This window comes from Canis lupus, chromosome 7, assembly GCF_011100685.1.
Source record: "Canis lupus familiaris isolate Mischka breed German Shepherd chromosome 7, alternate assembly UU_Cfam_GSD_1.0, whole genome shotgun sequence".
In the NCBI taxonomy this organism is placed as follows: Eukaryota; Metazoa; Chordata; class Mammalia; order Carnivora; family Canidae; genus Canis; species Canis lupus.
The window spans coordinates 47,645,993-47,664,690 of NC_049228.1; the positions used below are offsets into that span (position 1 = coordinate 47,645,993).

At 38.0% G+C, this 18,698-nt stretch overlaps 1 protein-coding gene across 4 annotated transcripts in view; it reads left to right on the forward strand.

The window, feature by feature from the left end:
• RIT2 (Ras like without CAAX 2) overlaps positions 1 to 18,698 on the forward strand; it is a 467,387-nt gene that overhangs the window by 64,143 nt on the left and 384,546 nt on the right. Inside the window, exon 1 of one of the 4 annotated variants that reach the window (XM_038543396.1) lies at positions 11,830 to 12,146. The exons of the other annotated variants lie outside the window; for them this stretch is intronic. Coding sequence (XP_038399324.1) covers positions 12,044 to 12,146 — 103 coding nt within the window. The 5' untranslated portion in view covers positions 11,830 to 12,043. Of the gene's footprint in view, positions 1 to 11,829; positions 12,147 to 18,698 lie in introns of those variants that run through there. 4 annotated transcript variants of the gene reach the window in all.

Sequence of the window (18,698 nt, forward strand, 5' to 3'; positions counted from 1 at the left end):
TCACGATGAATCAATACCTTCCAATCTCAATAAGGACTTTGTCTTACTTTTTAATTTGTCTAACATTTAGTCCACATTATTTCCTTGGAGTTGCCAATGTCTTCTCCCATTGGAGATTGAGATTAACCACCAAAATCCACTATACTTTACATTCCTGGTCTATTTGGGAATGTTTATGAGAGGCACTAACTGCCTTAGCAAGCAAGGAGAAATGCACAGCTAGTGAATATTTCATGGCTTCTGCTGTCTAAGAAGTTGGTTGAGGAGTTTCTGCATCCAAGAGCAAATCTGTATTTGGGGAAAAAAATGGAAACCATTTCCACACATATATAAAGCGGCAATTAAACCCAAGAACTACTTCACTTAGATTTTGGGGCCACATAGAACAGTGCAGGATGTTAGTTGAATACACAGTTGCAGGTGATTTTTATCAGTTTCTCCCATCTCATTGTGAGGAATATCTGGGTGGACAGACATATTATGAGCTTTCGAAGCTTTAACAACAGAAAGAATTTAGAAGAGCACCTTTATATGGGGGTTATTACGATACTAATAAGTCCTAATCTGTGCCACAAAACTGTCATGGAAATGTTGTGTCTAGAAAGAAGAGCAAAAGGGATAAAGTAATTGTGCTAAAGGATGCAAAGGGCTTCCTCATCAAAGTGGGACCAGACTGTTTCTACTTCACTTCTGAAGGCCAAAGTAAGATAAGCAGAAGATAAGCAAAAGACTTCATCTCAATATAAATAAATTATTTGTAATAATAACAATGTTAAAACACTGAATTAGTTCATCTTGAGCTCTCAGTCTCTGAAGTATCGAGCCAAAGCTGGATGAATGCAACTCTGGGATATTGCAGGGATGGACCAGGAGGCGAAGGTGACTGATAAAGTCTTTCTGAAATTCAGGATTCAGATTAGGGCAAATTTATACCATAATTCTGCTTGGTGGGTGCAGGACTAACGTAATCCAAGGCTTAAGGCAGCAGCAGGCTCTGTTGGCACCTAGAACTCTCCCAATCGCAGACCGGGGCTCTGGATTTGACCAAAGGTACATGGGTTGAGGCCCTGTAATTCTTTCTCCACTGACTTCCATTTCATTTTTTAGGTTTCTTCCTGGCCGTCCATCTTCATTTAGACCAACACACTCTTTCTTATGCATCTTGGGTTGAACTATGCTCAGTAACAAAACAAGACCTCTTAGGGGGGCTCAAAACCTAACTGACACATAAATTAATTATTTAGACTTAGTTAACTGATATTTTCTGGAAATCAGATTCTTCTTAGGCAAAGTTCACTCCTGGAAGAGCTATTTCCCGTATAACACACTGAAGGCACTTAATTAAACATGGATTTATCAGTTCAGGATATTTCTCCTGGCTGGATCCCACAGCGTCTGATTTGGGTTCTTTTGTTTTTGCTGGAGTTCCATTGTACCCGCATCAGTGTGATGTTTGACATCCTCCTCAGAGTAGCTTCTCTTAGCTTCTGTTTGGTATCTTTCCAAGATACTTATACTTCTTGTCTAAGAAACACACATAGCAGTTAATTGGAGAAAAAAATTCTAATTCCTCCCTGACCTTCATCTGCTCCTGTTGCAACTGGCTTCTGACCTTACAGTTTAACTGGTGCTTTGCATCAAACTCAGCACTGTGCCTAATGCCCTCATTCTTCCTTCTCTAAGAAGAATGAAGAGGAAAATGAGTAGGGTCACAGTTTGAGGTTTCCTACCTCTAGGATTTTTGTCACCCTTGTCATCAAATTTCTTCCCTCTGCATCCTGGGAAGAGTTCTTAAGTCTGACCTCCACTTTACTGATTTAAGTTTTAATAATGTCAAATCTGATTTTACTATCTTTGATTTGCATTTAAGCTCCATTATTGGAAAAAAGTTTCTTTGCATTTTCACTATTTTGTATTATTATTATTTTTAATCAATCTGTTGTCATTGCAGATAAGAACTGATATTTAATGAGAACCTACTATGTGCCAGTACTGGTATCTGGTACTAACGTAACATGCATTACTTTATGGTTGTTATGTTGTATCTCTCATTGCTCTATTTTCCTCTGAGATAGCATTTTACTTTTGTGTAGAGACTTTGCTCATTTTAGAAATTTCTACTTTTCATTAGAGGCCATATTCGGACATACTCTTAAGGATTTGTAAATATTCATTTGGACCAAAAATTAAAGAGTTTTAAGATGTTCAGAGGTCTAGTTTTCTCTTTGTCATCAGGATAACTTTTATTTCTGGTGTCACAGTATTTTTCAGAAACTCCTTGTCTGGTTTCTCATCCATCCTCAGATGTGTGGATCTGTCTGAACCTGTTTGGCCAGACTAATGGTCCTCATTCTTACTTTCTTGAACAGGAGTATTTAGGTAATCCGCAGTATCTAGTATGCCTTCCTTCTAGGGCTATTCATTTCTCTGGTTTTGTTGAGACTAACTTTCCAGAGTGCAATACTCAGATATCCATACCCCTCTCATGTAGCTGACACACTCCATTTCTGTGAGTTGCAGTTATGAATAGATTTTCTTAGGAGATGGTAGGAAAGTGGGCTTCTGACCATCTCAAAAATCAGCATTTGGAAAATAGAATAATCTATGCTTTATTTTGTGTTTGGGGTAATCCCTCATTTCTAAGCTGGGGGTGGGGTGGGTGCAGAGTGTATACATTTCACAGATTTCCCTATTAATTTTAGGGGCAAAAAAAAAATTTAGGGGCAGTTGACTGATTGATTTCATTAAGCCAAGTCCACAAATGTCAGTGATACTGTTTTCTCTGGTTAGCCTTTTTGTTCCCTGGCTTTGTCTATTTTAATTAGAATGTTAGAGAAGTTACATCTTGGCTCTTTAGTAGATATCATTTCAAATTATTAGCTTTCTACCATAATTTCTTTTTGTAATACTGACAAGCTATAGAGGTGAGTTGAGAAAAAAAAAAAAACTTTAGAAGGTCAACAAAATATATCCCAGGATTAGAGGATGAGACATATGAGTTTAGACATAAGGGACTAAATTTATACAGTCTACAAAAGAGAGGTCTCTAAGGGAGGATCTCTATGACATGATCTATAAATATCGTCAAGGTAACAAAATAAACAAAGCAAATTATTTACAGTCACGAAAGATAATAGGACAAGAATGATTGTCTGGAGTTAAGTGAGGGAACATTTATAATAGGTTATAAAAAGAGAAAGTTTTTAGCTGAAAGCAAAACCAAGCAACATAACTAACACACAAGAGTCAAGATCTGTCACAGACCTGTAATAAAATGTTGTTTAAAAAATTTACAAGAATAGAAAAAATGCATTTAAAAAAATAAAGATGAATGATTATTAAGTATTCATTGTCAAAATTAAGATCAAGTCTTGACACTTCCTGTTCCCTAGTTGTAGCATCTTTGAGAAGGCATTTTTAAATATGCATAATGAGAAGAACATTAATTGCTACATATGAATATTGGCTTGCTATAATTTAGGAATTATTTCCTATCCCAGTTCTATAATCATTCCAAGTCATATCTTTGACAAAGACAATATGTGATCTTATCACACTCTTTTCTGTCACTACCAAATTTTTGAAATGAAAAGTATATATGTTTGTATTTAATTCCTCAATTCCTACTCATTTCTTTGTCTTTTATTATTTTACTTCCATGCTCACTTTTCTACCAAGATTTCTCTCTTTATGAATGAGCTCTCAATTCCTAAATAGAATGGCATATTGTCACTTCTATTCTTACATGACCAACAGAACTGACCAACTCTTGCTTCAGGAAGGCTCTCCTTGCTTGCATCCTATTCTTCTGGTGGATTTCCTACATCTCTGTGTCTTTTTTGTATCCTATTGGCAATGTAGATATACACCTTGTAGTATTATTGTGCAGATTCAATAAGAAAATGATGAAAAATTTCTTATCCAATACCTTGCCCAGAGAACTCAGCAATATTATCTTGGTTGATTATAGTCCATTCACCTTTTATTCTCCCCTCTTTCTAGCAGGCATTCCATAGGGTATCTTATCTTTTGCTATGTTTTCATTTACCAGTAATAAACTGAAGATTTCCTAACCCATACCCATATGTCTAAGTCTCTGCCTTTCTTCTGAACTCCAAACCTACCTTTTGAAACTGTTCTCTTTATATATCTAACCAGATATTCCAACAGTACCTTAAACTTAATGCAATGAAAATTTAACTCATTATTCACATTTCCCTCCTTGAGGTCAGCCCTGCCCACTCTTTCTCAATTCTGTACCTCAAGCGTTAATACTGTTAACTTTCTTTTTTTTTTAATTTTTTTTTAAATTTATGATAGTCACACAGAGAGAGAGAGAGAGAGAGAGAGAGAGAGAGAGGCAGAGACATAGGCAGAGGTAGAAGCAGGCTCCACGCATTGGGAGCCCGACGTGGGATTCCGTCCCGGGTCTCCAGGATCGCGCCCTGGGCCAAAGGCAGGCGCCAAACCGCAGCGCCACCCAGGGATCCCTACTGTTAACTTTCTAGTGTAACCAGTGATCAAAACAAAACACCTCAGCCAGTTTTAGTTCCTGTTTCTCGCTTATTCCCATGGACCTACAGAACACTAATATTTGCCAAATTTCCTCTAGTCGTGTGACATGGATCACTTTCCCCTTTTCCAGTTTCTCAGCCATAGATCTAGTTCATCAAGTTCAAATTATTATCTACTCTCTGCGGGAAGACTGAAAGAGCCATCCAAGCCATTTTATTGGTCTCCAGCTTATTGTCATTGTAATCCACTCTCCATACTACCTTTAGAGAGAGCTTTTGCAAGTTTTATAAATCACACATTCCTTCATATTTCATCTCTGCTTAAACCTATCCCTTGGATTCACATCACCTGCTAGGTAAGTCCAAACTTCTCAGAATTGAAAAAAAAAAAAAAAAAAAAAAAGCCATGAATTTACTTCCAAACTATGTTTTCTGACTTTTCTTCTTCACCATCCTATACATATACACAAGCCCTCTTACATAGCACATGCTATACAGAACAACGGCCTCAACCAGTAAATGCTGTTTCTTCCATGATTTGGCCCAAACTGTGTACCTCTCCCACTGACCTGTCCCTGCTTCAACTCATTATTCCCTTTGGATGGGACTAAAATGACCAAGATCCTCAGAGCATTTCTCTCTTTATTGGATGGTGTTTGATAAAGGAGTGAATTTTCCAATATTTTGATTTTAACACCATGAACGAGTGTTCTCAGGCACTGAATTTATATCATCTCATTTGAACTTCACAAATACCAAGTATATTGTTTTTATTTTGCAGATGAGAAACTAAAGCTCTGAGAGATGAGAAGATTTGTTCACTTTCACACTGTTGCTTAGTTGGTGAAAGAAGTCAGATTAATAATGAGGCCTCTCTTACTCCAAAATCTGAGTGTTTTTCCACTATCTTAGGTGGTCACAGTGGTATATTTTGTAAAGTAATGAACTCTCTGATACTCATTATTCAAAGGAATTGATCAGTGATCAGTGAGTATGAGATCTCTTCCCCAGATGGAAGGTTATCCTAAATTAATTCAAGGCACTTCCCCAATTCTAATTTCTTTGCTCTCAGGGGAAACTGAGATAGTTTCACCACTAACTCTTGGTAGAATTGTAATAATATCTCAGTTTTTAAGTGCCAGAAAGCTATTATCTTAGTGTTAACATCAAGGCTGTGTGGTGGTATTTGTAACAATATAAAATTATCCAAATACAATAGTAAAAAGCTTGATTATTTATTCAGTCTGATATAGCACCATTTTGTACATTACTGTAGATTTTGTAGCCTCTTATTTATCCAGATTTTGAACACAATATATTCTGGATACTCAATAATTCAAGCTGATAATTAATTTACTAGCATCTATTATAAGATAAAATCACAATAAGTAGAATGTATCAAAATAATACTGAAAAAAATATTTCTTGCATATTACATTATCTCATAGCCTCAGAGTTATCATTGTGTATATTAAGATAATTGTACCATAGATATATGAAAATAAAAGACAACTGAAATCTCTGGTCAATAAAATGCAGATAGAAATTTAGATATTTCTCTGAAATGAATTTGCATACAAAATTTTTTGTTTTCCTGTGGTTTAAATATTTACTCCATTATCTTGTCCATGTGTTTAAATAGGCTAAGCCCTAATATTTGCTTTTACAAGGTGGAAGTCAGTTTTGATGACTGAATAATATCAATTGCAATATGTAGTAACCATATCAGATTTTACTATGAAGTTTATTTGTTAAAAAGGTCTTAACATTTTTTTTATTGATCCTTTTTGATATGTTAGCACCTGGGAAATATTTTTTAAAAGATGTAACAGGCTTCCTTCTCAAGTAGATTGCAATTTAGCAAATTGTGGAATGCTAAGTGAAATGAGTGACTACAAGAATAATAAATATATAGAAATTAGCTTAGCTTCAAATGAGTGGGATTTGAAAAAGTCACAAAAGCTTAATGAAAGAAAAGTAATTTGAGCAAGGCCTTGATTTTCCTCTAATAAGAAGCTTGTATTATTTACTGTTCAAAGTTGGGCATCGTGTTTTGTTTAAAGATAAAGCTTAAAAAAGAGAGAAAAGAAAAGAAATCCAAACTCCGTAGGCTGCAATTTAAAGCTCATGGTGAGGGGTACCTGGGCAGCTTGGTGACTGAGTGTCTGTCTTCAGCTCAGGTCATGATCCCGTGATCCCGGGGTCCTGGGATCGAGTCCCACACTCGCTCCCTGCAGGGAGCCTTCTTCTCCCTCTGCCTGTGCCTCTGCCTCTCTCTCTCTGTGTCTCTCATGAGTAAATAAATAAAATATTTAAAAAAAATAAAAATAAAAATAAAGTCCACAGTGATTCACATACCATCCAACCTTTGGACTATGTTCTTATGTTCTTATACATCAGCCATATACTGTTAATTTGCAATTCACCACTCTATTATCTAATCTTTGAATATTCCTGTTTTTGTCAAACAATTGACAGATTTGAAGTCCTATTTTGAATATAGTCCAAGATACTCCCCCTTCCTTAACACCTTACCTTGTCTTTTTATTTGAATCAGTTTCTCCTTTCCTCAGGTTCCTAACAGACTCTGCTCATTCATCTATCCAATTACCAGCCACATTCTTGCATATTCCAGAAACTGATATGCAGTGTCTTTCTCCCACATGAAGATATAACCACTTTGAACTCAGGGACTGTGTTCCTTTATTTTTCGAAAAGCCCTAACAGAGTTGAATGAATGATTTTGAGAATAAGCAAGTTAGTCCATATTTAAAGAATGAGTCTATATTAGAATGAATAAATGATTGAATGCAGGTTCTTTAGATCACATACAAGAGCCCTGTTTTCAGATATTTCAACTTTAATAACCCTTCAGGAAAAAAGTTGCGTTATTTCACAGGAATTATTAACATCTAATGTAAATATTACTATTATTATAAGAAGGTCAATGTGATACAGAAGTCTGTGCTGTGCAGATGTAACTCTGCCTCTCATTTGCAAAATTAGCTCTTTTCCATTTGAGGTTTCCAGTTTTGTTTGTTTGTCCTGAGCAGTGGTGCTACCTTCTGGTTTACATTTCATGGCGAGAACGTGCGTGTCAAACATGAATTTACCAGGGGGTATCAACGAAGTTGCTATTTCTTCCCTCTATGATTTATCTTTTCATTAGGATACAAATAGTAAATAATTCACTTTGAAAGACTAATTTATTTATTTATTTTTTGAAAGGCTAATTTAATTAGTAGTGCAATAGACAGTCACCCATTTGGTACAATTAATTACCTCATTTAATAAAAATATCTTAGTCATGTAGCACACACCAGGCACTGTATTAAACTCTGGAGAGATAAAGATGGTGGCCGGGTCACCACTTTTGAGTAGTGAAATGGAATGTAAATAAATCGCTGTAATAAATATCATAAATACTCTAATAAAGGAAAGAGTGGCTTTGCTGACAAGGGTGTCAGGAGGTCTGCCTCTAAGTGGCTAGATAAGTAAGAGAGGAACTCTGGATGTGTCTAACCTCCTGCTAGAGTAAAGTAGGATGGCATCCACAATGACTGGATGCTTTAGCTGTGCCTAAAGGACTTGAGAATGATATCCATGTAAATAGGTTAATGTATTCCTTTTGAAGGAATTGCTTGTCCTGTAAGGACTGAAAAGGTGAGCAGCAGCTGACAGAAATGAGGTGGCATTTACTTGTATCTTGCTCAGGGAGTTGAGTGGCTCTGAAACAACATGGAACACCTGGGTCTTCATCTGGTGGACATGAGCCCTCAAAGGGAATCATGTGACATTCAAAAAAGATGGCAAGTGCCAAGATAGGTTAGAGGAAGCAAAAATAAACTTCAATCATTTAATGATTTTCCTAAAAGCTTAATAATCTGCCATGTAATGACTTTAGTTACTTAATTATTGCATTTCAATGATCATTTATATACCTGGAAGATACCTTCCTCTCTGGTCACTCACCCCCCTGCTTTGCTTTCGTTTCCTCCTCCCTTCCTCCTTCTTCTCTTTCATCTCTGACATACAAACACACAGGCACACACGCACACACATGCACACACACACACACCTGTATACTTTTGGGTGTACTGGCCGAGGAACCAGGCATGCAAATTCACAAAAGTTCACGAACTAAAACTGAAAGTCAGTAGCATTAAAATGCTTCAAAATTCAAACATCAATCAGGAGTTTTGTGGCCCTTAGTATCTCAAGAGAAGTAACTAGAGTACCTTAGTATTTCAAAGAAGAGATAGACAAAGAAAGCTTTATAACTAGGAAAGTCCCCCTGCACATCATGTTTTTCATCTTCCATGTAAATAAGGAAAAATCTTGCTGACTTCCATTTGAGGAATTTGGACAGATGCATTAAACATTGAGGAGAAAGCTAATTCACTTAATTTCCCTCTCACAATGCCCATTGATATTTGACAAGCCACTCATCTATTTGCTGTTACTTTTATTTTTTTTTCTTTTTTATTTTATGATAGTCACACAGAGAGAGAGAGAGAGGCAGAGACACAGGCAGAGGGAGAAGCAGGCTCCATGCACCGGGAACCCGACGTGGGATTCGATCCCGGGTCTCCAGGATCGCGCCCTGGGCCAAAGGCAGGCGCTAAACCGCTGCGCCACCCAGGGATCCCTCTATTTGCTGTTAAAAGGTATTTCCATGGACTCTTTTCTCTTAACCAATATTAAAATAATTGAAAAAAAAAAAAAAAACACTGAAGACACATCTGGCATGACAATTCCTGTGTTTTACCACCAAATCAGAATGGCTGACATGGAAAACAGAGTAACAGATGGTGGAACAGATAGCCAGAGGGGCAAGTGATTTGCTCAAGGTCATAAGAATTTTGCACCAGAAGTAGAAACAAAAAACCAGAAAGACCTTGAAGCTAAATGCTACTGTTTACATATCTCTTTTCATTGAGGAATAAAGTTTCAATGAATCAATTAAAGGATAATTATACTAAAGCGACAATTCTTTATTAGATCCAATTATGGAAATGACAGTTTTGTTGGAAGAAAGGCAAGTAGCCCATTTTGCCTGACTCTGTTCTATCAAGTGCGAGGACACAAGACTGGAATAAATGCTTTGTGTCCCTGCGTGCCATTCTAGATTATTAGATTATGTTATTTAGGCATTTGATTCACAAATATGTGTACAATAGGGTTGGCCAGGTCGACATTTTTGGTAGATTTCCCTGACATTAGCATGCAGAATGAATTGAGTGGTGTGAAAGGGAAAAGGGCAAGGGAGACTGTACTCAGGGAGGACAAGTTGTAGGACAACTCTTCAGGCACAGAGGTCAAATACAAGAAGAGGATGAATTAAAGCTTAAACTTGGAGGGTGACATGCTCCCTGTAGAGACAGAGAATGATGTTGACCTGGTTACTGAGGATAAGAGGGATACAAGCAGGGTGTCTAATGGGAGCGTCCAGGAGGCAGGTTCACCTTTAAAGCTCAGAGGGAGGCAGATCCCTGGGTGGCTCAGCGGCTTAGTGCCTGCCTTTGGCCCAGGGCGCGATCCTGGAGTCAAGGGATCGAGTCCCACATCAGGCTTTCGGCATGGAACATGCTTCTCCTTCCTCCTGTGTCTTTGTCTCTCTCTCTCTATTATAAATAAGTAAATCTTAAAAAAAAAAAAAAAAAAAAAAAAAAGCTCAGCAGGAAAACACAAATTGGGCTCCAACAAAATTTAAAACTCATGCTCTTTAAAAGATACTGTAGAAGAGCCACAGACCTGGGGAGTGGGGGTGGGGAATATATTTGCAGAACACATATCTGATAAAAGGCTTATATAGAATATATAAAGAACTATCAACAGCACGGTAATAAGGAAACAAACATCTTGATATATTTTGACAGAAAGTTTGGATAGATATTTTAGCAAAGAAGGCATACAGGCAGATGGCCAATAAACACTTGTAGAGATGATTTTCTCTTCTGGTGAGTGCTTATAAACAGTGGGCTGGGAGCACCATTAACTCAAAATAATACTAATCATAATTATCATACAATTAAATAGGGCTTACAATTTGCCAGATGCTATTTTAAGCACCGTGCAAACATTCAACTGACTTAATGAGTTAATAGAGCAAGGTTCTAATAAACCATATTATAGATGAAGAAACTGAGGCACAGAGAGGTCAAGTAATTGACCTAAGGTCACACGCTACTAAGGTGGCTGAGTCCAGATTTGAACCCAGTCAGGCTGCAGATCCTATGCTCTTGACTATGGCTATTTGCTACCTCTCCAATTACCAGCAAAAACATATTGAGCATCTCCTCTGTGCCCAATGCGTGGCCATACACCATAGAGTCATAAGGAACTCATTAAATATAGTTCCTTTCCTAGAGGAGCTTAACATCTAAACAGAAGGATAAGCAAACACTTGACTACATCTAATCATAATCCAGTTTTACAGTCAGAAAACAGAGCATCATCATCACTTGTTTGAAAGACAGGGTCTGACTGACAATCAGCGATTATTGAAAGCGTTCAATAAATTCTATAATTTAGAAGCTTTCCAAAGAAAAGCAGAGACACGGTAGAGGAGAGCAGAATTTGAAAGAATCCAAGTGAGAGGTAGGAGTTCGGACATTTGAAAAAGAATCGCCTAGGATCTTTCATACTGCCATAATTGTCAGCAAAAATATTTATCAAGTATCCCTTCCATGGTTGGCAGATTCCTTGTGTTTTAGATTATCCTTAATAAACTAGTGTAAACAGGGACGATCCATGTCCAAACATGACAATGACCTAATTCAAATACCTCCTTATGTTAGAGCTGCAGCTGTCAAGTGAGCTGAAACAATTCCTGCTAGCCAGCTATTATTTCAACAACACTAAACACTCGTCCTTAAGAGCCCTGAGTTACTGGAGTGGGGTGGTTTTTTTTTTCTTTTTCTCAATTGGTAACATATCTTTCCCCAGAATGAAAACCATGCGAGAAGCTGATGATAAAAAAAAAAAAAAAAAAAAAAAAAAAAAAAAAAAAACAAGGAAATAAGCAACAGACCTCTTTCTTAATTAATTGACTCTGATTAAAAGAAAACTGTTGTCTTTGAAGCTGTGGCTACAGAAGTCAGCCTGTGAGACGTAGCATCTTCTAAGTCTCCGATTGACTCCATCCGAGCAGCCCAGCCTGGAAAGTGGCCAAATGCGAGCTTCCCCAAAACTGCGACCCTGCGTGAGGAAGGGGATGAAGAGAGAGACGGAGGGGGTGGGGGGGCACCAACAACAAACAGAGACAGAGAAGGAGAGAAATCGTGGGAGACGTGAGAGTGAAGGATGGGGGGGGGTGTAAAAGCCAGATTGTTATTGGAAGCAGTTGAAGTGGTTGCTATGAGACTCGCTGGAGCAGAGGACCAGCCGCCAGCCCCACGCTGATGGTTCTTACCTCGTCCTAGACCTTTCTTTTGACACAGTTTCAGAGTTGCTCACTCTCTGAGCGAGCACCTGACACGGGCGACTTTTTCCTTCCTGCGTTTTCCTCCTCCCGTCTCTCGGGTAAGATGGATCTGGAAAACGAAGCGAGCTGCTCCCCCAGCCGCGCAGCAGGCGGGTCCCGAGAGTACAAGGTGGTGATGCTGGGAGCTGGGGGAGTTGGGAAGAGCGGTAAGTTTGCATCCGAAGGCCGGGAAGGAAGGGAGCTGCGGAGAGGCCGGGCTCCGGAGTGAAGGACCGGGATGTGCTGGTCGAACGCGGGGGGCTCGCAGGCAGCAGCAGTGAAGCCCGAGGGTCTGGCAGGATGTTTAAAAGTAGTAAGGACCGTTGAAAAGATGCGGACGGGTCAGAAGAATGGAAAGCCAGCTAGTGAGAACGTATAGAACGTAAAGATTTGTTTATTTTTTCCCTTTGATTCCCTGCTGGGTGATATTTGATCGTAATGTATATGTCCTTTTTTTTAAAAAAAAATAATAATAACATGGTACTTATGAAAATAGCCATGACATCAAGAAAAAATATGCTCCTGGTCTCAGAAATACTCACCTGAAGAAAGAGGTGCTATGCATAGTCAATGAAACACACAGATGCAAACACAGACCCAGGGGCAGGATTATCAATGCTGATTGCTGTGTTTGTTTCTTTGATTAGGAACTTCCTGTCCCCTTCTCCTTGTCTCCGCTCTGACAGAGTCTGGTCAGTCTTTGAAAGCCCTGAGGAAAGTTGGTTTTTGAAAGTGACAGGGGTTGAAGGAATGCTGTTCTTTGTGGGACCTGTGCAAGGTGATCAAACCAAATTTTGTGGTTTAACAGGTTTAGAAGAGAGAGAGATACAGGCTTAAAGGGATATGGGATGCTAATGGAGGTAAAGACTGGTAAATTTGTTTTGCTACACTATTAAAAAAAAAACAACCCAGAAGTTGTCAATGGTCAGGTTTCTTGAGGGGTTCAAAAGGCCAAACATAACAAATTCAAATAATAGATATTGTCTAGTAGTAGTGTTTGAGGCTGATCAAATGGTGACTATTTTGGGGCTATGATTAGCACTAGAAAATAAAAAAGGTAAATAGAACTTTTTATGTAAATTCAAAAAAATCCCCATGGGAGATACATTTGTGGGGATACCAGAAGACAGAAGAAATACGAGAGTTAACATGGACAAAAAGTATATATATACCTGGCTTTATGCTTAACAAAAAGATTCAAAGTTGAGGCCAACATTCTTGACATAAGAAATATCCCTGCCTCAAGAAAGCTGATAACTTTGGTAGTGAGTCCACAGGTGGCAAGAAAGTTGATCAGTAAAGAAAAGAGAATAGGGAGTGAGACTAGCAAACAACAAAGGTAAAGAGGTTAGAAAAATAGGAAGAGACATAAAACTGAATGCCCCCAACACCCCCCTCCCTGCAAAGAAACCTCAACATGCCACAAGACATTACTATAAAAAGAAAAGAAATAGGTGAATCTGGATTTGGTCAGTCCCTAAATGCTTGTCTAAGTTAGAAAAATAAGTCATCTCTTCTAATAAGGAAATGTGAAGTGAAAAACTTTGCAATGGTGTAGGAATGAGGAATTTTCTAAAAGCTTGTCTTTCTTCTTTTTTAATGTAATGGTTTGAAGGGGAAAAACTAAAATAGGTGAGGGTTAGTAAGGGAGGGAAAGACAGAAAAAGGATAAAGAGAAAACGATCCACACAAAATAAAACTATCTTTTGAAAGAATATAGTCAGTCAGATGCAAGGAGGAAGAGCAATATGAGAGTATAAAATAGGAGAAAAACAGCTCTAAGCAAAAGGCAGGAGACAAATCAGCAGAAATGCCACCAGCAGTCTGTGAGGTCACAGAGATGCTGCAAAAGTCCCACAGCATGCCTGTGGATTACCTTTGCTTCCTGGCTGAGTATTTTTCTATTTCACCAGGAGCCTGGGGGATGTGGGAATGAAGTGACTGGTTTTTAGTCATATATTCCGTGGAAATGGACTGTGGAGAGAGGGGATGTGGGATATGAGCATCCTTCAGCAATATACTTATCCTGGAGGTAATATGACATCCACTCTTTTGACTTTCCCCATATACTATGTGTGCTGACCAGTCATTGTCACCTTCCCCAAAACCAGGCATTTTTGACATAATGAAATGTTGGCAGAAATTTTTGACATCACAAAATGCTGAGTTTCTCCCACCTTCACTGTGTACATTAGTTGAGCAAGAACTTTTTCAGTGTGATTAACACAGGAGTAGCCAGATCACCTCTGAGATAGTTAAGAATAAAAGAAGGTCAATAGTTCTGCTATGCTTTTACTTTAGAGAGAATATAATACATAGGACAATCCCAGGTCCAAAAAATGCTGTCCTCATGGCTAAATGTTGGGATCAGAGTGATGGAATCACGTCTTACTCTTGGGTTTTGCCCCTGTGATTCATTTGGTGTTAACAGTACATAAATATTCAAGCACTGATTCTCAACATTAACCTCTTTTGAAGGTTAAAATGTTTGCTTTCAAATGAACCAAAAGATTTTTTAATAAAAAAGCCACTTTGTATTACTGAATATCTAGATCACCTGAGCCCCAAATTACTTTTCTTCCCACGATTTCAGTGATTTGTGTGAAAAAATTGTACAAACCAATTAAGGTGGGTTTATTTGAAGGAATTTTAAGGAGAAATCTGCTGTTCTGAAGAAACTGAAGAAGATGTATCAAGCTATCATCTGTTTCTAATTCTGAGTCATTCTGCGTCTGCCTTGAACATGAATGAGAAACTCAATTTACTGGAACCATAATTTTTAAATGAACAGAATCTTGGAGATTGTCTATGCTTACTGTGAAATTTATTTTTTTTTCTATCCATATTTTACTAAGACATCCTTTGGTGAGTAGGAAATTTTGGAAGGATTTGCAACTTCACTGAAATAGGAATTCTCACAAGATTTAAAATGTATGGATAAAAAAGTGTACTGTGTTTGAGAAATTTCAAGTCACTGATCAACAAGTTTTTGAGCACATACGATGCATGGGCCCTGCCCTAGTTATCATAGAGAGGAAATAAGAAGGAAGTGAATATTCATGTGGCAGATATGGGGTCATGGCTTTCATGATAATCTCCAGTCTTCACAATATAAATAGCCGTTGTCATTTTGAAAATGGAAAAGCTAAAGCCCAGAGTAACCACTTGTCCTTGGTCATGGAGGTAATAGTAGATTTCTGTGATGTTTTATCTGACTCTTCTACATTATATTTAACATCCTAGAAGGAAGAGCAAAGAGTTCTACCAATTACTATGAAGAAGGAAATGGGGTGCCTGGGTGACTCAGTTGGTTAAGCATATGACTCTTGGTTTTGACTCAGGTCATGATCTCTGGGTTGTGAGATCAAGCCCCATGTGGAGTTCAGTGTGGAGCCTGCTTGGGATTTGCTCTCTCCCTCTCTCTCTGCTCCTTCCCTACCCCCAACATGCTTGCTCTCTCTAAAGAGAAAGGAAGAAAGAAAGAAAAAAAGAAATAAGGAAAAAAGAGAAAAAGAAAGAAGGAAAAAAGAAATAGCTTATAAATATAACATTCTACCTCTTGAGTGTTATATCTAAAATAGATTTCTACCATCTAGACTAACATTCTCATTTATGCATCTGTACCTTTTTAATCTTTAAATGAATACAAGTGAACAAATATACTATTTATGTTATTTATAAATAAAAACATTTATATAATATTTATGTTTTCATAATTAAAAGTTACACTTAATGTTATCTAAGAGTGTTATAAGTACTGAGAAAACAGGATAAACAAGAAAGAGTCCCCACCCTATTTGAAAGACGGAAGAACTGAGGCCCTAGAAGTTGAAGGGACTTGGCAAATTCATGCCACAGTTGTGACAGAGGTCACATCTAGAACACAACCCTCCTGACTCCCTTGAAATAATTTTCTACTCCACATCCAAGTTTTTACACAGGGTATTGTAAGTGAAAATTGGATCGATTACCCAACGAGTTTGGTGTGAATTAGGCACATTCTAGCCTCTATCTCTTTGTTCTCCTGCTTACCATTTCTTCCCCTCCCTCAAAACAGAGAAAAAAATAAAATCTCACAGCTATGGTTTAAGAGTTTAATGGAATCTAAACAATCCTTGTAGCTGTTTTAAACATGAATCTTTCTCTGTCTCTGTAGTTTGAAACATAAAGGCTTTTCCTCCATGACAGAGCGCAGCTAGTGTGTGCTTTCTTCCCCTGCATGCACGTCTGGTTCTTCTACTTCAAACTCAAATTATTTTGCAGATCTTATACAACAATAATAAGATCTTACTTTCCAAGATATATTTTTCCTACTCTGTTTTATGATCTGAATTGAGGATAAAATAATTTGAGACGAGCAGGTCATCTATTCCCTGTGTTCTGACAAGGCACACAAGTATTGATTTTTGTCTTAGAGCATACAGAAGGATGTAAGAAATAGGAAAGTAACTCATGTTTTCTAGCTCGAAATTGTTTTCTATCAAATCTCACGAGAAAAGTAGAGAGAGTATCTGAATATCAGATGAGATCTACATGGACTTTTCCATTCCCTAGGACACATTTTGGAGTTACCTTGGTGAAGTTTCGTCAAGGGCGAAATATGTTTGAAATAGTGTGCAAGTGACTGGGTCAGGAGAGGGTGTTGTTCCTCACTACTGTTCCAGCCATGACCCCTGCCCTTCAGGAGCTCACCATCTCATGGGGGGCAGGGAATATATTGTATACTACAAACTGATATGTTTATATGAGGCCTCTGACATAAGGTCTGTGGAAGCTCAGGGTAAGTGGTGGCTAAATCTGCATGCAAAAGCTAAGAAGGAATCTCAGCAGAGATGATACTTGAATTGTGTATTATGGGATGAACAGGATCTCTTGAAGTCGAGAAAGAAAAGTACAGAGAGAGCAGGGGATAGAGACGAGAATTTAACAGGAACAGAGCATACAAAGAGGAAAAGCAATGTGAGAGCGATCACAATGATGGTGGGATCTTGATAACTTGGTACCTTTGGAGGCATTTGGAAGAATCTCCCCTGAGTCATGCTTTCAAACTATCTCAGAAAACTGTGAAAAGTAAAACAAAACAAAACAAAGAAGCTGAAAGCATAAAAAGTATTAGGGAACTCAGAATTCATTAGCATGCCTCTACTGTGAATTTTTTTGTAAAAAGAAAACTCATTCATAAAATAGGCAATCCTGCTCTGCTTCACACTCTTCTGCAATTTGTTTCTTAAATACATTGAGTTTTGTGAAGCGGGATTTTATAAAATGAAAGCAATAACAGTATTTTCTGAAGTAAACAGAAAGCAGCACAAAACCGATTCCTTCAACCACAATGAATTGGTGTAAGCAGGTAGAAAATCAAGCCTTTATCTGATGAATTAAATCAAGCAAACAACCAGGTACATTCTCCATGTCCCTAAGGCTCTGTTTTACCTCATTAGCAGAACTTTGGATCTGACAAAGCTGAATAATCGCCACATCATGACCATGTGTTATTTGAACCCTCTGAATTGCAAAGGCAAGAGAAAAAAATAAACAAGGGAAAAATGAAAAGATTTCAAGACTGGGCTGCCCTCTGCTCTCATCCTTGATTGTCAACACCCTAATCATACTGTACGTCATCACTCACTTGCACTCCTGTCAGCAAGAATTGGCCAAGAGGTCCAAGTAAAGCTCAGTAGAGAAGCAAATTGGTAGCCACTGGCTCAAATAACAATTGAAAGTGTAATTCAGGTAAAAGGTGTTGATGAACAATATTTCCAAGACTATATGCCCTCTATAGATTTTTAAGGTAATAAAAAAGACTTTGTATCATTCTATGTCTTTATCAGAAAGAAGGCCTGGAGATGAATGAACTTGTTGTATTGATCCCTGACTACCCATATGCTGCTGGGTGTCTTACATGTACACATTCACATTGGAGCCCCAGTGGCCAATGATCTATTGCATTCACCCAACCCCATTTACTCCTCACCTCGATCTTGTGAGGTAGACATTAGTGTCTGCATTTTATACATGAGAAAACTGGGCCCACAGAAAAAAGTAATGTGCCCAGAGTCACAGAGATATGAAATGATGAGCCCGAGGCACGTACATATCTATCAGTTCAGTGCTTACACTATTTTCATTTTTCCATCCTGAGAGTTTTCATTGTATTTCTTGAGGAGATGGTACAATGAACCTGAGTTCTGACTTCAGGTAAATCTTCATAGATATATTTCAGACATCAGATAAAATCATATACACCAAAGTATATGGTTGATTTTAATTTTGTATAAAACAACGGGGAACATTGACTAGGTACAACTGAGGGAGGCGTGAGATGTTCTGACCCAACAAGGTGTAGGCACCAAGGACATCATGCGTTCTGGTCCATTCTGAGACCCATGGGAGCCTCATCTACATAGAGAGTGATGTCAAGCTGAGTAGCTTGGCAAAATCAAGTAACTAAGCAATAAGAAATTATTAAAAACTGGGATTAGGTTAATAAAGAAAGTAAATGGGGTGCTGGATGCATTAGGTGGAGTTGTGAAATCTCTTAGGTGCCGATCTGTTATAGAGAGAATGTTTTTTTTGTATGTACATATTACAGAGTAATTGAAAGAAACTCCAGGCCACAAATGGGGAATAATCTTCTCTGTCCATTTATTTAATAATAATAGAAGGTGTGTATGTGTGTGTCTGTGTTTGTATCTGTGTGCATGTGTGCATATTGGTGT